This window comes from Nyctereutes procyonoides, unplaced genomic scaffold, assembly GCF_905146905.1.
Source record: "Nyctereutes procyonoides isolate TBG_1078 unplaced genomic scaffold, NYPRO_anot_genome, whole genome shotgun sequence".
In the NCBI taxonomy this organism is placed as follows: Eukaryota; Metazoa; Chordata; class Mammalia; order Carnivora; family Canidae; genus Nyctereutes; species Nyctereutes procyonoides.
Genome location: NW_026575144.1, coordinates 15944059 through 15967483, shown reverse-complemented (window position 1 = coordinate 15967483; position 23425 = coordinate 15944059). Strand labels below are relative to the sequence as shown.

The 23425-nt window shown below is 41.1% G+C and overlaps 1 protein-coding gene across 1 annotated transcript in view; it reads right to left on the bottom strand.

Annotated features, from left to right (window-relative positions):
* ACTN2 (actinin alpha 2) overlaps positions 1-23425 on the bottom strand; it is a 66270-nt gene that overhangs the window by 33071 nt on the left and 9774 nt on the right. The window contains exons 2-4 of the mRNA XM_055308849.1: positions 6573-6687; positions 5537-5656; positions 4717-4803 (exon numbers count right to left, since the gene is read on the bottom strand). Of these exons, the coding sequence (XP_055164824.1) occupies positions 4717-4803; positions 5537-5656; positions 6573-6687 (322 nt within the window). The remainder of the gene's footprint in view (positions 1-4716; positions 4804-5536; positions 5657-6572; positions 6688-23425) is intronic.

The window sequence follows — 23425 nt, the reverse complement described above, 5'->3', positions numbered from 1 at the left end:
ACTACTTCATACACCCAACTCCTAGTCACTTTATAAAGAGACCTCCCCGGGGGCCAACAACCAAATGTATCATCTCTTCCCATGGTCTCTGCCAAAGGGCAGGAGCAGGACCCTGCTCCCAGGAACTGACTTCTGATGATACTGCCAATGCAGGAGCAACTGCAAGTTATCGCATCCTGAATGTAAAATCAGACTTCAGGGCACCTGGGTGGCTTAGTAATTGAGCGTCTGCCTTTGTTTGGCTCAGGACATGTTCCCAGGATCCTGGGATCGAGTTCCGCATCAGGCTCCCCACAGGGAGCCTGCTTCTCCCTCTGCCTATGTTTCTGCCTCTCTCTGTATGTATCTCATAAATATATAAAATCTTTAAAAATAAATAAATAAAAGCAGACTTCAGGGATATGGGTGATTTACCATTTGTTTACATGAAACTAAAAAATCTGGGTTAAGACTTCACTAACCTGTCACTCGATTCACTATGCTCTTAGGTCAATGGAATTCACAGAAGCCACTGTGTCTCAGATTTACTCCCTTATGTGGTGATTTTTATAATACTGAAAGGCTTTCATGAGTGTCTTTCAGGTTTGGCCACTTGGGTTTTGACCAAGTAGAAACAACAACAGTCCCCCCCCCCCATCCCCCGGTAACCATGACAATGTGCCGCTCAGATGTCCTGCTGCTGGAAGCTTAAGACAAGCTGCTCCACGCTGGATGCACCCCTGCATTCCCCAGAGGCCATACCTCCTCATGCTGCTCCAAAGACTGGGTATGAGGGGGCACTAGAGCTGGGCCATTTCTGCACATGTAGGGCTCCTCTGGGAGCGACCATGGCTTAAGGGCTCTCCATCAGCCTCGCTGAATGAGCCTGAGGGTCCCATCACCATTAAGACCCTTCTCCCTGCAGCCCTCCTGTTCCTTCTTCAGCACAAGTGTTGGCCAGCTGCACTAGCCTGATGGCTCTCTCAGCCATTTCTGGTTCTTCACAGGCATTTCCCCCAACAAATCTTCTGCATGTCTGTTATGGACTGAATATTTGTCTTCCCCCACTTCCTTGAATTCTTATGTTAAAGCCTCGACCTTATTTAGAGATGGAACCTTTGGGAGGCAATTATGGTTAGATGAGGTCATGAGGGTGGGGCTCCCATGATGGGATTAGTACCCTTCTGAGAAGAGACACCAAAGTGCGCACTCTTCCTCTCCCTCTTCCACGTAGGACCTAGCAAGAAGACAGCCATCCACACAAGCCAAAATGAAGGTCCTCATCAAAAACTGACCATAATGACACCCTGATCTTGGACTTCCAGCCTCTAGAAACATGAGAAAATAAATTTCTGTTGTTCAAGCCACTCAGTCTATGGTATTTTGTTATAGCAGCCCAAGCCAACCAAGACAGCATCTTAATACTCCTCTGGCACTGGCTTCTTGGACCCAAAGTATATACACATCCAAAGAGCCCCTCCAAACCACTCCCCAAATCTAGGATCCTGCCTGTAAGTAATTGTTAATTCAGAAAAACCCTATAAACACGTGGACTTTTGACTAACAATGGGTCCTGGTCTTCCATTTTAATAAGGGCTTAAAGTTGATTTTTTTTTCTGTAAAAAGTATTCTGTAATTATTTATCTAAATTGTCCATTCTAGTCAGACTTCCCTGTGGCCCATAATCCAGTTGAAATAAACAGATTCCCAAACTTTCATGTGATATAGGACTAATGTGAATGACTCCTATTCATGTCTCTTCTCCAGAAAACCTTATTAAGAAAAACAACTGAAAGTTCTAATACTTTATTCAAATATTAACTGATAGAAGTTTTCAAAAATGGAAAACTTGTTTTTCTGCCATGTACATAACTGCCTGCCTTTGGCATCCTGACTGATGTAACCAGTAAGAAATCATACATCAGGAGGAAAGAACACACTGCATTTTTTATTTTTTATTTATTTTTTTAAAGATTTTATTTATTTATTCATGATAGTCACACACACACACAGAGAGAGAGAGAGAGGCAGAAACATAGGCAGAGGGAGAAGCAGGCTCCATGCAGGGAGCCCGACGTGGGATTCGATCTCAGGTCTCCAAGATCGCGCCCTGGGCCAAAGGCAGGCGCTAAAACACTGTGCCACCCAGGGATCCCCACACACTGCATTTTTTAAAGTTTAAATGAAATTTAGGCTAGAAAGGTAAACAGAGGTGAAGTTGATCAATAAAATCTCATAACTGCTACTGGAGTTTAAATTTGCCAGTCACTGAGTAACACCTAATTTCTTTCTAAATATGACTGGATGCTCTTAGCTGATGGACATCAAAGTATTCTCATTTAATTGGCTAATCTAATAAAAAAAAACAGACTCTTTCCCACCCTTTGCCCATGTTTGGCTTTCCTAACCAGGCTAACAAGGCTGTGCCTACTAGGTACCTGGCTGTGGTATACCTGAGTCTCCGTAAGGATAGATTAAATCTGGAACTCGGCCATTTGGTGCATGCACACATACATCCACACACAAAACCCTGGTCGTGGGTATGAAAAGCATATCCTAAAACAGGTAGTGCCATTTATCATTTCATTACAGAATCCCACCGATGCTCCAAGGAACCCCACCTGCACACATCAGGACCACCCTCATTAACAGGCATATTAATCTCTCATTTTAATTCCTGGAAGAAATCCATCATTCTGTTGAAGGAGATTGGCTCCTCAAAGAATTCAATCATAATAACAATGTCTTTTTCCACATGATACACATTATTAAAACAAACTAAGATCATTTTTCTATAGACTTCCAGAAATAAAGTGAGGTTTTTAAGAAATAATTCCAAAAAATTAAAATAAATAAAATAAAAATGTAAGTTAACCAACTACTTCCTGAAAGACATCTACTTAGAAGAGATCTAGTACTTTGCTAATCAAATTTCCACTTTTGAATGTTTAATTTCTTAGTCTTTTTGAAAGCAGATTAATGTAACTTTTATTGTGGTATTTCATAAAATATTGTGACTTGATTATCTTATTTTGGGCACATTAATAATCATTTTAGGGAAAATGAATAATGGATAATACCACTCACAGCTGCGCTTGAAACAGAAGTTAGCTCTAAATTAATATTATCACTAACTTAAATTTTGTAACCAATCAGAAGAAACCTGATGTCAAGTTCACCTCTGTAATATTTGTGGGAAAAGGATTCACTAGTCTAGCAAATGCAACAGTGTGAACAGGATTTTTACAAATAGTATTTGTTCTTTAAGTTGGACTCAACTGTTTAAATATGTAAACTCGGAAGTTTATAAAATTGGTAAAATCATTACAAATTACCGTTTTTCCTTTAATAAAGCAAGAACTTTTAAGAAGCATCTTGTTATTTTCACTAGAGTGAAATGAATGTACTTTAATAAAAGTACACTGTCATGAAAGTTTTCAATTTCATACTGTTTATTAGTTCAAGCTGGCTGTCATTTCTGAGCCTGAATTATTGAGATTTTAATATCATTATATCTAACTTGGATTTTTAGATGACACAAATGTGGCTTCTGTGCCAGAAGGGAATAGTCTAAGTGGGTCAGAAAGTCCCTTATGGGTAAATCCTGTAGGCTTCATGCAATCTGGCACAACAGTAGATAAATTATTGTTTTTTAATATTTGTTGGTAACATTACTTAAAATGACTAGCATCAAGGGGTACTCCATACTCTGGGCAGATTTATAAACAACACCTGCCCAATGCCTCACCATTCAGTACCCAGTTACCTGTTAGGTGGTGACAAAGGTACAGATAAGATGCTGACTGGTTGGACAATTCAGACTGCCTTTAAAGAGTCCTACAGCTATACATTTTGTGATTTGAGGGCTAAATTGGCAAAGATCTAATTTTAAGAATGTCAATTTGACACTTTTCAACAGTGCTGAATTTATCAAAATATTTAGGAGTACAGTAGGCGTAAAAGACTAAAGATTTTCATCTTCAGTGGCAGTGCCAAGGACTATGATTCTATTATAGTGACAGAACAGTTGTTAGGCCAAAAGATACAAAAACAATAGAGATTTTATTAACAGATCAAAAGAGATAGAGACAGAGAAGAAAGGAAGGTAGGGAGGGAGGGAGAGAGGGAAGGAGATGGGAGGGTGAATGAATGAACTCAGATTTCAACTGATTGTTTTTTTGCACCTGAAAAAAAAAAAGTTCCAACTTTAAGTCTACAGAACTGTTATAGTTGGGAACCTACTGGTATAATAAGCAATTAAAAGCTCAAAAAAACCGCTCATTTTAAAAACCAACTTCTGTTCTGAACATGTGCTCATCTTTCCAAAACGATTCCACCCCCATGAATGAAACAGTATGGCTGGGGTCTTTCCCATACAAATATAAAATCTGTGAAAACCCAACTCCCATAGCTTTCATTAAATCATGTAAATGACTGTTCAATTTCACAAAACCCTATTTAAATTTTACTTTAGAAACTCAATTTACAGGGGATCCCTGGGTGGCTCAGTGGTTTAGCGCCTGCCTTTGGCCCAGGGCGTGATCCTGGAGATCCGGGATCAAGTCCCACATCAGTCTCCCTGCAGGGAGTCTGCTTCTCCCTCTGCCTGTGTCTCTGCCTTTCTCTCACTCTGTCTCTCATGAATAAATAAATACAATTTAAAAAAAAAAAAAAACCTCGATTTATAAATCCCTCTAAGTATCATAATAAAATCAGATTTTCAACCATGTCTTTTACCTTCAACTGAGATATCCTGAATAGCAAAGCGAAGGATAATGGTCCAGATCATACCCAGTGTCATCTTTACATTGCCATCCACAATTTCTTTAGAAAAGAAAAAACAACAACAAATTAGTGTAAAGATAACATAATTAGGACATAAATTTTTCCTATTACTTGTACATTTCCCGTAAGTTTTTACGTCAGAGCTATTGGAAAAAAATACATAGACATACAAAGACCAGTTTATGTTTTTAGAAGTGTCACAGTGGGTCTGGTTATACAGTATTCATAACCAAATGTCTCTGGTTTAAGTGAATTCTGAGTTAATAATAAGCACAAATCTTGCAAACACATGATCACTGAGAACACCCCAAGAGTTTCTGAAGTTTAAAGAGTGGAAAGGCCAAGGTTCAAAGTAACCAAGTATGGAGAACTTGGTTTCACCTTGCTTCACTCATTTTCATCCTGATCCTTCCAGCACCTCACAGGTCTCAGCTCTTGTCAAACCCACCAGGACTCCCAATCTCCCAGAGAATGAAGAGGTCACTTGCTTCCTATCGATGAGTTCTTAAGGGTCTCCAGGAAGGTTAAGCTCTTTCTCAATCGAGTAATCCATTTGAAGAAGACAGCATTATATCTGACTCTATTCTTTACAATTTATTCTAGAGCCTGGTCTGCCATTCATAGTGTCTTTTGTTCTCACCCATGCACCCCGAGCCTCCCAGAAGCCTGACATGACGCAAACATGAGAAATGATGGGAAGAAGGCCCAGCTACCCTCCACTGTGGTGAGGTCAGGGTCGCAGTCAGAGTGATTCCCATCAAGCTTCATTTACCTTCGGCCCCGATGGATACCAGTTTCACACCTTTGCTGGCTATGTAATCCAAGGCTTTGTTGACATTAGCAATTTTGTGGAATCGCATTTTTCCTCGGTCAGGTTTGGGCAGCCTTTCCCCTGTTGGATGAAGAAAGAACAGCGTGGACACAAGAGAAAGTAACCCCCTGACACGGAATCAAGATGCCAAAAGTCTGACTCCATGCTTCCTTAAATGGAAATAGTTAAGTGACTGTTTCTGATGGGTCTCTGGCTTCAGTAAATCATAGTACAGAGGGGCCAAGAACCAAAAAAACTTTCAAGACCAATGGACCAGCGCAGAGCCATATGCTTTTCAGATCTGCTGGGACAGTCTGGTTTGGTCTCCAAGCTGACTTACAAAGGAGTACAGAGGAAAGCTGGGTGGTATCCCAGGAGCCTTTGGAGTGGCTGACCAGTTATTAGAGGAAGTCATGACAGCCTGGTCCAAATCACAGCAGTGGCTGCCAGGACTCATGGCAGACACCTGATTATGAAGATATATGGATTAGGTCAGCCTTGCCATCATCCTCCCAGTCACACTTCTCCGACGGTGATCCCTTCTCTCATCCAAAGTCTAAACCAGCCAACTGAAGTTCAGGGAAAAATATAACCCCTCTGGGATCTGAGCTCATGTTTTCAGAGTTATGCCAACATGTATACTGGCTTTCTGCACGAAAGACAATGTCTGGGAGGTGCACTCGCTGTGCTAAGAGCCAAGTGGGCAGCATGGTGGGTAGTCGCAGACATATGATTTTTTTCTCTTGTTTCAAGATGGGCAGTGCAAACATTATTTTAATAAGTCCATTTTAAACAGAATTTACTCCTTTTTCAGAGCAGAAAAACCACTCAAGGCAGATTACTCTTTGGAAAGGTGTTCTTTGCCAATAATACCATGTTCTTGCCCACCCAGGTTCAAAGGGACTTCTGATCCAGCCACATCTAAATAGATGCGTATCTAGAGCTCACACGGACGTGCAGGGCGGGGTAGGACAACTATGCAATGCCCAAGACCAACCTGAGATGACTTCCAGAAGCAGCATGAGCTTAAGGCCATTCCTGAAATCTTCCTCGATGTTCTCAATCTGGGTGCCAGCTTTCCTTAGGTGGGAATTACACCAGGCAGTGAAGGTCTGCAACAAGAACCAAACACTGCTTGGCACAGTCCCAGCAGCCATCAGCCACCCGCCCCACCCACCCCCCAACCTCCACACACACAACACTCAACATCATACATATTCTGGGGGTTAAGAGGCTGGAGTTCCTTAGGCCTTCTGGAGCAAGCAGACTGAATTCTGTGGAAAGAATGACTTGAGGCCTAAAAGTAAGACTTTAGTAGTTTTCCCTTTAGGGGCCAAAAAAAACCCCCCCAAAAAAACAAAACAAAAACCCACATATTTATTTAATATAACCACCCTGAGAGATTTCTGCCTTCACTTTTAAAAAGTACTATGTTCACACCTATGCCTTCACCTTCTGAAAATTTCCTGCTTTATAGGAAACACAGACAAGAGTGTGCTTCTTCCCTGCATACAACAAAAATAAGCTTGTGTGCAGAATGGACACATAAAGTATGGACAAACAAATAATGTTTAAATAATGTTCATAATGTCTTACTGTAGAGCAGAGGGTGGGTGGTTTTGTGTAGTAGAAAGGCAAAGAGATGAGGGACCCAAAACCACTAATTATCTACATCTTAGTTTATCCTGAGCGCACAACAGTGTTAAGCTAGTAACTAAATCAATTAAACCAATTTGCAGTATAGTCGATCATTAAAAATAATGATAATAATAACAATAGTAATAATGACCTCATACTGGCATATGCCAGGCCTTGGGCTAGACCCTGGATTTCAAAGACAATTAGAAACAGTCTTGTCGGGATCCCTGGGTGGCGCAGCGGTTTAGTGCCTGCCTTTGGCCCAGGGCGCGATCCTGGAGACCCGGGATCGAATCCCACGTCAGGCTCCCGGTGCATGGAGCCTGCTTCTCCCTCTGCCTGTGTCTCTGCCTCTCTCTCTCTATCTGTGTGACTGTCATAAATAAATAAAAAATTAAAAAAAATTATAAAAAAAAAAGAAACAGTCTTGCCATGGACTTTCCATGTTAACATGGCTTACATGTTAACAAATTATGAAGACAAACTTCAGTGGAAAAATGGACTATGTATTAAGTGGCATCCAAAGTCATTCTGTTTATTTTTCAAGCTGCTTTTAATTTGGCTTCCACTTGTGTACTATTTCCTGCCAAAACCATTTTAGAAGGGCTTCTGGCAGCTGCTGGCTAAGCATGCATACTGTCCCCTTGTGTCACAACAGCTGTGGGGCTCAAGAACAAAGTCCCCAGCATGTTACTCTGCGAGGAGATACACAAATAGGGTCCGTGTTAGAGAGGAGAAAACAAATCCCTAAAAAAATAGACAGCTTCCACGCAAGGCCACAAAAAGAGTTTCCATAAAAATTATGTTCCTAAAAATGAAGATTTTTCAACTCTGACTAGCAGTCACTTATTTCAACAAATATGCGATGGCATTAAGTTTGATGGCAAAAAGAGAATGGAGGCATTTTCGTGGACATAATGATAATTCATTTTATTCTGAGGGCCTAAAGGAATAATTATTTTTCCTAAAACACCTCTAAATTTTAGTCCATTCTAAACAGAGCAGACACTCGAAACCATATACTCTGGTATATATACCCCAAATGATATGGTAGTCACTAGCCATGTGTGGCTATTGAAGTGTAAATTAACTAAAATTAAAGAAAATTTAAAATTTTAGTTCCTCAGCTGCATAAGCCACGTTCTAAGTGCTCAAAAGCTCTCTGTGGCTGCTGCTACTGAGCTGGACAGGGCCCATACTGAACATTTCTATCATCACGGAAAGCTCTATGGGACAGAGCTGCTCGAGATATTCAAACTTTGGTGTTTGAAGCTAAGATTGTTACAAAGAGTCTGTCACTTATTCATTTCAATATTAATTTTATCAATTTACTTTTTGAATAGGTAATGTGTTTCCGTAGCTCAAAATTCAAGTGCCACAAAATAAAAAGTGAAAAGCGTCCATCTCTTCTTATTCCCAGGTACCCAGTTCCTTTCCCCAGAGGGAACACATTCAGTTTTGTATGTTATCTCTTCAAGGATCTTCGATACATATATACACACACAGATACACACGTCTTTTTTTGTCCTCTAATATATATCAGAGTATACACGGTTCTGCACCTGGATTTTTTTTCTTTTTTTTCCAGCCATTTAAAAAAATATAACCTAGAGGTCATTTCGTATCAGTACAGATCTTTCAGTTTTATGGCCGCATAGTATTCTGCTGTAGTGCAGATATCACATTTTATGTGACTAGCTCCCTGTGGATGGACATTTAGGTTGTTTCTAGACTGTTATCTCTCAGTAAAATACAAGTTAGGCCCCATTTTCAGCAAGCAAAACTACTTTAAACATTTTTTTAAATTGACAATACTAAGACTAATTATATACCTAAACTTTTGGGAAAGGCATAAGAAAACAGGTTATGACTTTTAAAAATGGAATTGACAAAAATAATGGTATAAAATATGTGTAGAGTCGCTTTTATTTAGATTCTACTTTAAAATGAGCAACTACTGCTAGTACAAACTATCTTATCCTGTTACCATGTTACTTAAGTCCCTTCATAATAAAAGTATCAGAACACTTCTGGATACAACCCCAAAGCTGCTTGTGAGATCAATACAAGCTTCCTGACCCCCTTAGGAAATACTGGGGAAGTCTGTTTGATACTACCTTTTTATAGGTATATGCACAGTGAAGGTAATTCACCATGGGTGATTATTCCTTTGTGCAAATCCAGAGAATGAATTTAATCTAAAAAGTCAATTTATTTAGTTAAGTCTAATGAAGTGTCCCTACCTTTAACGAGTGCTCCTAAGAGCCAATGAAGGTAGTAACTAACCAACTTAAGAAAAAAGACCCCAACAGCTCTAGGATAATAGCTTGCAAAGAAGCCAGTGCACTCTGAAGAGGAATTTTAAACTTTATTGGAATGTTTAATTTTCATTCTATTTACAGTGTTAATTACCATGGCCTATGGAGAGTGCTCTTATGCGTTTCAATCATCTGGGGTTTCTGTGAAAAGCCTGCTAATTGTAGAGACAAAGCAATGAGGGCAAAAGCAAAACATTTTACCTGAAGGCTTCTTTGTGGCTGGTCTTGCTACTTGAGAACAATATGCACCTTTAAAGTCCATAGGAACTAAATCTTAAAGGGTGAACACGGAATGGAAGTAGGTCCTTATGGCTTTAGGGGCAGGCTCCTTGGGTCAAACCAGACTACCAAGCCAGATGTTTTTTCTCAAGAGAAATGGTGCTCTGTGAACCAGATGCAGCCCACCAAGGAAAGAGGCCACAGGGTCCACAAGCCATGGCTCAACCCAGAAGCTGCTCAGTCACACATAAAGTTCTCCAACTTCCTCTCCTGCTTCCTCTACCTCTCTCCTGGAGAACACCTCACTCTCTGCTCCTCTACACCTAGGGATAAAACCCAGTGCTTTCTGCAGCTCAAAAATAGGGGCTGCAAAAAACAAAAAACCTTTCAGAGCCATACGAAGAGAACCAAGATGGGACACCACAGATCCATGTACAGATGATCCTAGTTGGACTTAACAATTTTTTAACTTCACAACGGTGGGAAAGCCACTCACATTCAGTAGAAACCATACTTGAAATTCTGAATGTGTATCTTTTCCCAGGTGAGCACAATGTGGTACGATCCCTTCTTGTGATGCCAGGCAGGAGCAGCAGCTCCCAGGCAGCTGTGGGATCATAAGGGTGAACAATCGACACTCTTTACCAACATTCTGCACCCATACACAGGCCTTCTGTTTTCCACTTTTGGCACGGTATTATTCAATCACGAGATAGACAACACTTTATGATAAAACTAGGTTTGTGTTAGATGTTCTTGCTCAACTGCAGATGAACATAAGTGTTCTGAGCACGTAGGTGGGCTGGGCTGAGCTATAATGTTCGGTAGGTTATGCGTCCTGAATGTGTTTCTGACTTAAGATATTTTTAACTTACAATGGGGTTATCCAGATGGTTACCCCATCATAAGTCAAGGAAGAGGTGTATCTCCAGAAGAGAAAGTCTGATATTTGTAGTTCTTATCACCTTCCAAAGAAGCTCACAAGAAAGCTAAGGGAAAGGTTGTTCAGGACATGAGAGAAAAGATGGAAAGGCAGTGGAAGGCGTGGTCTCTACATGTATATTCCTCAGACGACAAGAGCAAATGTCAGTGCTTCTTCCTGAAACAAGGAATCACAACCCCTGAGGCACTGGCCAGGATGGGTGGTCCTATGGGCGCAGACTGGTCTCCCTGCCCTGGCCATGGCACTGCAACTCTGCAAGCAACAGGATACAAAGGAGGTAAAGGCTGTGTTTCTGTGGCTTGTAGTATTATGTTTTCATGCAGAAGTCTGAAGGATGCTCAAGCTATCCGCAGTCCCTCCTCCATTATATTCCTGAACATAATCTAGAGGCCCAGAAAACATTCCTCAACACCCAAAACATGGGAGTTGACAACAATACCAGCTGGAGGAGTTTCCCAGGGGTATCGTTAGCAAAGACTGTTAGTCTTGTACACTGGCAGGTGAGTCCATTCCTTTTTTCCTGGAGAACTTACTGGCAAAATCCCTAGTCCACAAGAACCATAAGACTATGTTAAAGTCTAGGACAATTGGCACAGCATGCTTAATGGCAAAAAAAGCACCATGTCCTTATTGGCATATTGAGACAAGCCTGTGTTACTGAATGATATACAAGGTTAATTAAGCCTATAGACATAACAGCCTACATTGTAGACTTTTCCAGTGAGAAGGGAAAAAGGTCATTTAATCAAAATGAGTAATAACTGTGGTTATTTACATAACACAAGTTCATACCTCTACCTGGAAGAGATTATTGCCCAGATAAAGACAAAAAAAATCAATTTTGAGTCTGACACTCAATCTGAGTCCATTTCATGATAATTATTAATTCTTTCAGCAATAAGGTTCTAAGCCTGGTCTGTCTCCTGTAAGACGAAACTGTTCAATTCACTATTCTATTTTCTTCAAACAAAAATATGGCAAGACAACATCTATAAATTTCCTTTCTACTTTTTAAAACTAGCTTTCCCTCTGATAATAATGACATAAGATACTAATTTCAGATCACATTTCCTGAAATGGGTACTCAGAAAAACTTATGGGGTTTTTCTTAATGAAGTAGAACAGGGCCCACTACACCTGGGTGGCTCAGTGGTTGAGCATCTGCCTTTGGCTCAGGGTGTGATCCTGGGGTCCTGGGATCGAGTCCTGCATCGGGCTCCCTGAATGGAGCCTACTTCTCCCTCTGCCTATGTCTCTGCTTCTGTGTGTGTCTCTTATGGATAAATAAAATCTTTAAAAAAAAATAGAAAAAAAATAGAACAGGGCCTGCTGAGGGCTGGGACATTCGGGCAGAGGCACAGCATGAAGCTCAGGGTGGGAGTGGTGGAAGTAAGGTCTGCAGCAGCTCTTAGCTTTCAAGCCTGCCAATTACAACATAGCATTGTCTGTCAGATCCAAAACAGTTTGGGGGCACCGTGAGAATGTTCTGTGATTTTGAGACTGTCTATAGCTTGCTTTCCTCAGTGAGGAAAGGCATCAAGGGGAGCTCGCTGCATTGACCCTGGCCTATGTCCTGTGGGGTGGGACAAGGAAGCCCCAGGTAAGCACCAGCAGTGAGCCCCAGGAGTGGGGGAGGACCAGCCTGTAGTCGTGGCTCAGAACTCATTCTATTTCTGACTCTGACACCATGCAATTATTTGTCCTTCATGCCCTGACACCTTCCCAGCTACAAAAAAAAAAAAAAAGAGAGAGAGAGAAAGATAATAATTGTCATGATCAACTCCATGAAATAGTTCAAAAGGTTATCAGGAGGAGAAGAAATAGAAAAGCTGGCCAGCCAATACCACCTATCACATTGGTTCTGAACACACTCTCACGTACAACTACGAGAAACCGCTGTGGTTTAAGGTGAATTTCTAAAAATGCTCCATTTATTTTCCTATTTGCAATAATCACTTTCATAGTGTGTTATGCTCCACCTCATAGATTCCTAATTTGGCAAGACTCCTTCTAATCACTTCCCAGATTTTTGAAAATATTTGAAAAGTAAGGAGGTGGGAAGCATCTAGAAAGCTGTACACATTTGCAAAATCTCCAGTTAAGGCAGGAGAGGAGGCCAGAGCTGTTCCTCTGAAGTTACTGTGATTGTGGCTTTAGTATTTAAAAAAGAGACACTGCCCTCACAAGGAGCAGAGAGCCCACGGCACAGAGAGGCAGAAATTCCTGCCCCACAGGGCAGGCAGAAGCAGAACATTCTGGTTTGCTACAAAGCTTCACAATCCCCTCAGCCAAGAGATCCTGGTCCACACACCAGGTGAGGACATGAACTAGGTAAGCCACACAATGGGCCCCCCCAGAATCATGTCAGCAGCATGGCCTTAAATGTAAATATTCAGACACATAACCATCTTGTAAAACCATTAAGGATATTCTCTGGATCCGGAAGTCACTCATGGTGAGGACTGGTCAGCATAATCATCTGATCTGGAAAAAACTGCAAACCCTCTAGGCTGCCAGGTGCCCAGGTACACCTTTCAATGAGTCACACAAGATTTGAAAAATTCAACCAGAGAGAGAAGCATGTAAGCACTAAAGTGTTCATTCCAAGGATCCTGCATGTGCTACACCAATTTTAAGATGTCCTGGGAGCCCATCTGGGGCCCTAAGAGTTGCATAACCAGGCATCTAACCGTACGGTGGGCTGCCCTTTCATTCTCTGCCCGCAAATCTCTGCTTCATCTCCAAGATCCTATGTGATAACACAGTGCAGTGTAGCAAGCCCCTCCCCCCCCTCGGAGATCAGCAGCCCTAAAATCTGAAGCCTGGCTCTGTGACCCACTCAGCATCCGGTGTGGGCAGGACAGCTCCTCCTTCCCATGATTGTGGCTTCCCCCAAGGAAAGTATGTGGACCTAATTCAACTAGTTGACTGTGGTCTTGAATGAAAGAGAATGCAAAATATTTCACCAATACAGATGCCACCGAAACCAAAGAACAGAGGTCAGTGATGGCAATTCAAAGAAACTTGAGGTGCTTTGCGGTTTAACTCAAAAGGAAAACCAGTGCATAAGGAGTACCTGGGTGGCTCAGCGGTTGAGTGTCTGCCTTTGGCTCAGGTCATGATCCGGGGATCCTGGGATCCAGTTCCACATCAGACACCCCGCAGAGAGTCTGTTGCTCCTTCTGCCTATGTCTCTGCCTCTCTCTGTGTGTCTCTCATGAATAAATAATAACTTAAAAAAATTAACCACTGCATAGAAAAAATAGCCTACAGTCACAATTTAAGTCTACTTGAGCATAAGAGATACTCCACCTCCAATAACTAAGCATAAACATGCTGTGGCTTAGCACATTTCATAAACTGTTGCCGTATACAGACAGAAAAAGGAGACAAGAAGGTCTGGGATCTGAGAATCCAGAAAGATGCCAGGTCTTCATCTTTGCCTGATTTACCCCAAATATTCCCACTGCTGTTCAGAGGACAAAGAGCATCATTAGCACATCTTAACTTCTTCAAGGAACAAGGGGTTCACAGCCTTAGTTCTTTTGCCAATAGTGGTAAAGAGGTTTTGGCCATGCATTTTTTAACATTCCCACAAGACCATTAATATAAAAGGCTACATTCGAATCAGGACTTGGTTCAAAATACACTAAGTATAAGGAGCCCCAAATCAACTCTGGTACAAAGGCCAATTCCATTACATTCCACTGCAAATGGCAGGCCTACACTGGTTTCTCAGGCTTTTGTATCCCTGCAAGCATACCAATTACAAATCAAAGAAGCAAAATGGCCATAGTAGCATCTGACCCTATCTTGCTCACCTTTGTGTCACCTAAAGAACCCAACTACCAGCAGGTGTACCTGTATTCACACAGAAAGAACTAGCACCTATTCAAATTTTCAGTAAATAGTAACAATTTCAATCATTAATAAATTGGAACCTCAGCAGTACCAAAGCACTGTTCTTTTTTCTTTTTTAAGATTTTATATATTTATTTATTCAAGAGAGAGACAGAGAGATTGAGAGAGCCAGGGGAGGAGCAGAGGGAGAAGGATAAGCAGACTCTATTCATTCAGGGCACAGAGCCAGACTCAGGGCTCGATCCTAGGACCCTGAGACCATGACCTGAGCCAAAATCAAGAGTCAGATGCATAACCGTCCAAGCCACCCAGGCACCCCTAAAATACCGCTTTTAATTTGAGTTCCAGGGATACTCAGAAATACAAAATTAATTACTCAAAGTAAGAGGGGAAAAAATGAGGCAACTTTTTCTGGTTGATTCACCCCCAACACATTCTACCAGCAATCAGGGCTTGGGGAGGTCTCTGTCTATGCAAAGTTAGGATACCTGGCAATCTCAAATTGCAGGGTAGGAGAACCCACGAACAGCTCAAGGGGAGCTGTCATTGCTAGAGTCATTTAAGGACGTGGTAGGAGAGTGGGAAAAAATACTGTCAGAAATACCCGGTGTGTGACAGCACCCAACACTCTAAAAATGCTGGTGCAGGTGACTCATGTGTAAGCAGGGGTCTTTGCTTGTTTCAGATAGTGCCTGGAACAGAGTGGCACCAATATTATTTGTTAAATGGGATATGATTTGTCAGACTTTCCAGGACAGAGTAAAGAAGATAGCAACTGGACTTTTTTTCTTGACTGAAAAAATTAAAAAGACTGAGGAGCTAAAAAATCTGTATCTGCTTAAGTTCCATGTTTTTAAAGATTATTATCATGTCAAACTTAATTGCAGAATCCTTAAATGTTAAAATAGACTGTAATCTTGCCAAAAAAAAAAAAAAAAAAACCCTTGTGAAAAATAAAAGACAACCCCATGGCTGAGGGCATCTAAAAATAGAGTCAGGTTAATGGATGATTCTTTAAGTGGGTAGGTTAAAGATGACTCTGCCAGCACTTGAAAAGATAGTTCTATCCACATCTGGTTTTAATCAGAATTTCTGAACTGTGAATTTTAGGTGTCAGTCATCAAGCTCATAAGAATGACTATTGTTTAGGTCCTGGGCTGTTAGGAATACATAAGAAAGGTGCTAAAAGCTTGGAGACTGCCTAACAGGGAAAAAATGCTTTTCAGGTTTTTTAACAAAGCCAAATCTAGCCCAGACGGGTTCCAGTTTGAGCAGTGGCCTCTCTGGTAGGTACCATCTCCTCCATAACTTACAGAAAGGATGGAAGATTAAAGTTATGGAATTTGGAATGATGTCACAACAGTTAATAAGGCTAATTTATATACAGAAAAGTCTGGGCTTCAGTGGGAAACCTATTTATCAGTTACCGCACCCCTTTTATGCTATCCTATGACATGTAAGTCACAGATAAAGGAGAGCAGCAAAGGTAATTCTTGCCTCTAGACAAGAAATGGATTCTGTACAGCACAGGGACAATCCTTCCTCCTGGAGAAAAACTTCTGCTTCCATTTAGCCTTTGTTTCGCTATCCCTCATCTATTAATATGTGCCTATTCTTTGGATTTTCTTTTGACCTGCTTGTAACTCCTCTCCAGACGTTTCATTGGTAATGAGTTAAATGACATCTTTAGCATTTGTTCATTTTTAAATTTGTGTGACAGTCACAATTTGCACCTTTATTTAATAATGGTCTTTTGAAAACTTTAGGCTTTCAGGTCTTTCGTCTCCAGAGAGGTCAACATTCAAATATGCTTAAAGTATCCACTGTTTTGATCTAAATGCTACTGATTTCAGTGAAGAGAACCAGTAACTGATACACAAGAATGATACACGGAACTAACTAAAGTCTATCATTTGCTGATCTTAAGTTATAGAATGCTTCCCTTGTCCTGTGAAAATGACAACTGTCTTAAGTCTCGGCTTACTGGATGCCTTTTCTATGTCAAAGCCTCCATTTAAAGTCTGATATGTGTCCCTGTGTTCCCTCTTATCCAAATCACCAGAAAGAATACTGGGTTTGGGCTGAATTATTTAGCACTTTTCCCGTTCCATAAAGATCTTACATTTATCTAGAAGCTAAAGTATTTCCATCTGTTAATTTCCTCCCTGCTCAAGAAAAATTCCCACAAACATTTTATCACCACTTACAGGAGTTCTCTTATTACTCACGCTCCTAAATCTTATTTCTCAGCTGCAATTACTCATGTCTTCATCTCTATTATCGGCAAGGCATGTGAGGCAACACAGCAAGGACCTCAACCACTTCTCTGATCCTGAGCTACCTCTACTTTCATTCCAAGGACTGTTTTAAAATTCTTGAAATGGGTGCCTAGGTGGCTCACTCAGTTGGACATCTGACTCTTGGTGCCAGCTCAGGTCATGATCTCATGGGTTGTGGGATCAAGCCCCAAGTGAGGCTCATGCTCAGTAGGGAGTCTGCTTAAAGATTCTCTCCCTCTGCCTCTCCCCACACCTGTTCTCTCTCTCTCAAATAAATAGATAAATCTTTTTAAAAATTTCTTAAAGGGGCACCTGGGTGGCTCAGTGGTTGAGTGTCTGCCTTTGGCTCAGGTCATGACCTGAGGTCCTGGGATCGAGTCCCACATCGGGCTCACCACAGGGAGCCTGCTTCTCCCTCTGCCTGTGCCTCTGCCTGTGTCTCTGCCTCTGTGTGTCTCTCATGAATAAATAAATAAAATATTTTTAAAAACAACATTCTTATATAAAAATCATAAAGCTTATTTTGAAAACCTTTTATTAAAACAAGCTCTAGCATTCTCTCTTCTAAACAATGGTTAGTAAATGATCTTGATGAAACTCCCCATTTTAACTGTTAAGTGGAAAAAAAGAGCAGGTTAGGAAACTGTAGATTATTCCCCAACTATTTTAGGGCTGGAAGCATATGTTAAACTAACCAAATCAAGTATCTTCAGAGTCAAAGTCTCAGTCATTTTTGCTCTAAAAGTAAAAAAAAAAAAAAAGTGGCAAGCTCAAAGAACCACATGAAAGCTCTCAGTGCTCAGTCATCCAAGCTTAGAGCAATCCCTAGGCCATGAGCCTGACTTAGCCACTGGCCAGGAGTTCTGTGGGGTCACACCTGCCTCCCCCAAACTGGCACAAGCTACATGGAGAATTCTTCTGAGGACTTTCTGGTAAGCAAGCATTTAAGGCTCCCAACAAACAGCCTTACATATGATTGATCCTGAGCTATGCTTCCCAAAATAACTTGTTCTCTTGGAGGATAATTATGTGCAAGATGTGGCTCTGTGACAGGGCAGACCTAACTGTTGCTTGGTTTTAGGCAACAGCAACATTTATTATACTTTCATTATTCTCTTCTTGAGGATGAATTCAAGCTACCCTTTAGAAAAGCAAAGGGATGTTTCCCTCCTCGGCCCATCCCAGCAACTAGGGAAACAGCTTGTAGGACATAGACAGCAAAATAAATATCCCTTAATTCAAGTTAACCATACTGTTACTATTTTCAGGGACCCAAATAAATGGCTGCCTACGCAGAGGGATTAAAGCGTTCATTTAGAATGACACAGTTCTCTGTATACACCACATTCCTGCATTGGTATTCTAGACCAGAGAGCACAGTTCTAAGTCAGGAACAGCCTCCATCAGGTATGCTACAGGTTCCCTCTCCATATGGAAAATCTCTGGTTAACAGAAGGGGTAAAAGCTGGTTATTCCCGAAGTTCCTGCTCACTCCACACTGGACGGAACCACGCTTGGATTTCTTCCTTCTAAAAGTTCTTCCCCAGGGCTCAGGCTGAGTGGAGAGTATGCACAAAGCTATGTTACGAAGTCTTCATTCCCTGAGACATTTCAGATAATTACCTATTATAGTGTAAAATTCATAAACACATTCTTACATACTATAGCATAAAGTGTTCTGGTAGACAATATGGCCAAATGTTAACACCAGTTTTCTCTAGATTGTGACTTTTAAAAATTTCTTATCCATATTTTTCTGTAGGGAATGTGTAGGACTTATGCAAATATGTATCTTTAAAAAGTAATTCGGGGAAGTATATACAATTTGTTAGCCTAGATTCTTTGGTCTTCGTGGCTATCTATAATTATGCTGGCTAGTTTTATATCATTAATCCTCCATATTTCTCCCTGAAAAACAAAAACTCAAATTAGATATAATCAAGCAAATCTAGATTTCTGAAGTTAATCAATGAAGTGCTTCTTCAGGACTTTTTAAAGTTTCACACTAAAATCCCCAGTTTGGGGACGCCTGGGGGCTGAGCGGTTGAGCATCTGTCTTTAGCTCAAGGCATGATCCTGGAGACCCAGGATTGAGTCCTGCATTGGGCTCCCTGCATGGAGCCTGCTTCTCCCTCTGCCTGTGCCTCTGCCTCTCTCTCTCTGTCTCTCATGAATAAATAAATAAAATCTTTAAAAATAAATAAATAAAATAAAATCCACAGTTTGGGGGCACTTGGGTGGCTCAGTCAGTTAAGCATCTTCCTTCAGCTCAGGTCATGGTCCCAAGGTCCTGGGATCAAGCCCCACATTGGGTTCCTGGCTCAGAAGAGAGTCTGCTTCTCCCTCTCTCTCCTGCTCGTGTTCTCTCTCCCTCTCTCTTAAATAAATAAATAAAATCTTTTAAAAAATAAAAAATAAATATAATAAAATCCCTATTTCGACATCACATTTCAAAACCCTAATGGAGAAGGTACACACTGTCCAAGTTCTAGGACCACAGAATAGAAGTCATTTGGAGTCTGTAATATCCAGTTACCCAGATACCAGTTACAGCAATAGAACCTACTGTCACACACCAGGTATTTCTGACAGGATTTTTCCTGCTTCCTTACCAAGTCCTTAAAAGACTCCAACAGAGGCAGCCCCATCTTGCATCCAAGTATAAAAACAGGGGCAACCTTTACAGTAAACATGAATTTATCACACAGTAAATATAGTTATCACCACTTCACTCCCAGATTTTCAAGGGTCTGAACATATATAAATATTTAATGTATATATACTAAGTGTGTATATATATATATATATATATATATACACACACACACACACACACACTTGTTCGTTTTTTGTTTTTTGTTTTTTTTTTAAAGAAAAAACCTAAACTGCCCGAAGAACAAAGCCAGAGATTTGACTTTGGTGACTGGTCCACCTATTTAAATAATGTTAACTCTTAGTTTTTCAGATGTGCACATATTAATATCAAACTAAAGTGTGAGTCTATACAGTACTAATAAAAACATATAGCTAGCATATCAAATACCAAAAGCAGCACGTATTTCAGAGGGGAACTTGGCCCACCAGCGGGATCCATGGCCCTGCATCCCTCCACACACATGGCTTACTCCCACAGCTCTCTGCAAGACTTGGTCTTCTAAAGGATTCATGAATTAAAAGATTCAGAAATTACTAGACTCTGGTATTTAAATCTGTCACAAAGTATAAGAAATCTCACTTCACCAATATCTGCATTTTTTAAAGTTCAGAAATAGGCAAGTACTTTGAGAAAAAGCATCACTATCCTATATATAAATTATTTGGGTCTCAACATTATTTTAACATTCTCTAAGTTTGCCACATGTAGGTCCTCAGAACAGAGTGACTATAGAGTTGGTGTCTAAACTGGACTACTTCTGGGTGCCTGGGCAGCTCAGTCAGTGAAGCGCCTGCCTTCACTCAGGTCCTGAGGTCAAGTCCTGCATCAGGCTCCCTCCTCAGCGGGGAGCCTGCTTCTCCCTCTGCCTGTGTCTCTGCCTCTCTCTCTGTCTCTCATGAACAAATAAATAAAATCTTAGGGATCCCTGGGAGGCTCAGCGGTAGAGCATCTGCCTTTGGCCCAGGGCGTGATCCTGGAGTCCCAGGATCGAGTCCTACATCAGACTCCCTGTATGGAGTCTGCCTCTCTCTCTGCCTATGTTTCTGCCTCTCTCTCTCTGTCTCTCATGAATAAATAAAAATAAAATCTTTTAAATAAACAAATAAATAAGTAAATAAAATCTTTAAAAAAAAAAGAATAGAAGTCCTGAGAAATGAACAACACATTATACACCGTAAATTTACAAAATGTTGTATGTTAATTATATCTCGATAAAGCTTGGCGGTGGAGGAGGGGATAGAAAATAGATAAGATAAAATGAATTTTTGCCAGGAATGAGGTGGCCTGGATCTACAGCATGTGTAAGGGCCCCCCATCACTTCTAGGGCTACCCTAGAAATGCACACATGTAAGCAGGCAAGGGCCTGATCTGTGTCTAAATAAAATCGCCGGAAGTAGTCTTGGCAAGACCACCTCTAAAAATAACTTTTCCCCAAGAACCCTTTAAATGTCTGCTCTCTCCTTCCTCTGGCTGTACTCTGGGGGTGGTAGAGGAAATGAAGATGTATCAAGTTCAGCATCCTCAGACATTTTTCCCAACTCCTGTCTCAAACCCAAGCTCACCGTCCAAAGCAGTAAAAGCAATGATCAGAGGAACTGAGAGAGAACTAGACCAATAAACCTATAAGAAGTTATAGGGTCACTTCATCAGATCAGTCTGCAGCAGGAGAGAGCTGCTCCTTACCCATGGCATATACCCTAACAGTACTGACTTTACACATGGGCACTAACATAGCAGTGAACCATTTGCAATCATAGGGTGTTAAACAGCTTTTGCTTCTGCCCAAAGTGCTTTGCACAATTCCGTCCTCTTCTCGTAGACTGCCTGAAATCTACCTTGAGGGTCCTTCCTGGAAGAAGACAACAAGGTTATTGTCTTAGAAAGATCACCTGTAAAATAAGGGTGATCTCTAGAAAGGCAGGTTTTGGGAATATAATAGTAAGAGTCTGAGAAATCATTAGGAGAACTGGTGGATGAGGGGAGGTGCACAAGCACAGCAGAGGATGGAGGAGGCCCAGATGGCCAGAGGGGTAGCAGGAAGTGTAGGGTTTGGGGTGAAAAGAGAGGAACTCCAAGAGGGGATGGTGAAAATTGGCCTCCTTCGAAGTTCTGCTTCATGCTGATTTCTTTCAAAATTTTGTTTAGGGAATAAAACACTTGGTGAACATAAAACCTTTTTCTTCTTAGACGTGGACATCCCTGGGAGCCATTTCACCATGTATGCACATATCCAAACACTTGAAATATATACAATTTTTTTGTCAATTATACCTCCACAAAGCTGGGGTGTGGGGAGAAGTATGGAACACCCCCTATGCATGAAACTTGGACTTTCCATGGCCAGCTGCATTCAAAAGGATTCACTCTAATCTGTATTTTCTCTGCTTTGGTGTATGTTTAAAACTTTCTGTTATAGGAAGTTACAGAAAAGGAAAGTGGAATTTTTTTTTTTAATATAAGGTAAAAGGAGCCCTTGGTACTGCCAGTTCACAGTGTATAGGCTGAATCTCTGTGGAGCCCAGATCTCAGCGAGCATTCTTGTCCACTAAGACATCACACCTGCAGGACAATAACTGATCTGTGCTCTTGCCTCTTGGAGTCCCATCTGCTGGTTCCAACAGGGAGTTGACTCAAGTACTTAGGCATCCTGAACTGTGGCTTCTTTTGGAACGGAGTCAGCCAGACCAGCAGTTAATTCCAAAGGTATGCCCCTAATGGCATGTCCTACTAAACTCCATTTAGAGGTTTAGTTAGCTTTTCCTGTGGTCTCTCTTCTCCTCCTTTGGCATTTCTGCTGAACACACCAACTGCTATGATCTGACCTAGAGAAAAACCTGTGCATGACAGTATTCCCCATGCCTCAACATTTAGTTCTCTCATTTCATCAGATGCCCCCAATTGTTCCCATTTAGGAATAAAAAATTAACAGACCCATACTCTTCCACAGAGGCGGTTGGTTAGGGATAAGCGAGAATTTTTTTTTAATTTTATTTATTTATGATAGTCACAGAGAGAGAGAGAGAGAGAGAGAGAGGCAGAGACACAGGCAGAGGGAGAAGCAGGCTCCATGCACCGGGAGCCCGACGTGGAATTCGATCCCGGGTCTCCAGGATCGCGCCCTGGGCCAAAGGCAGGCGCCAAACCGCTGTGCCACCCAGGGATCCCCTGGGATAAGCGAGAAATTAAAAATACCGAATCCCACACTTCTGCTCTGAGGTGTAGATCCTAAGTATGAGTAGAAAGCAACAACAACAACAAAACCCAGAAAATGTTTAGTAGTTAACAGCACAGACTTCAGAGTAAAGCAGCCCAGCTCCAAAATTCAGCTTTGCCACTTACAGACCAGAGGATGCAATAACATCTTTAGTATCTCCACATTTTATAAAGTTCCCATTGAGAGACAGGGTCATGCCGTTGTAATTTAGATTTCTGTCTGCGTGGGTTCCAGCTATACTTCCTCACCCTCAACAAACCTTGGACAAGTTACTTAACTTCCCTCACTAAAAAAGGAGAATAATAATACTCTGCCCTCAAGATTGTTGTGAAGTTTGAGTGATATAGTATCTATGGTTAAAACAGTGCCTGGTAATTCTCAATAAACAGCTGCTCTGCCCCTTTACAGTGAATAGTCTGCAATGCTAAGATTAATATGCCAAACCCCTTCTTCCTCCTTTCCTTAATCCACTACCAAAAATTCATATATTAAAATATCACTTTTATATTGTTGAAATTCTTTTTGTTCTAGTGTTATACTGAAAAAAATGTTAAGCATATTTCAAAATTTAATAAAAGAGATCAAAGTATGCAATAAAATAATCAGCCACCTCCTATTTCATAAAATTCCAACAGAAATTATACATTTTGCAAAATGTAAAATGCATAGTTTGCATTTCTCTAATGTCTCTCTGCCCACATCCCAGTTCAATCTAACTCTC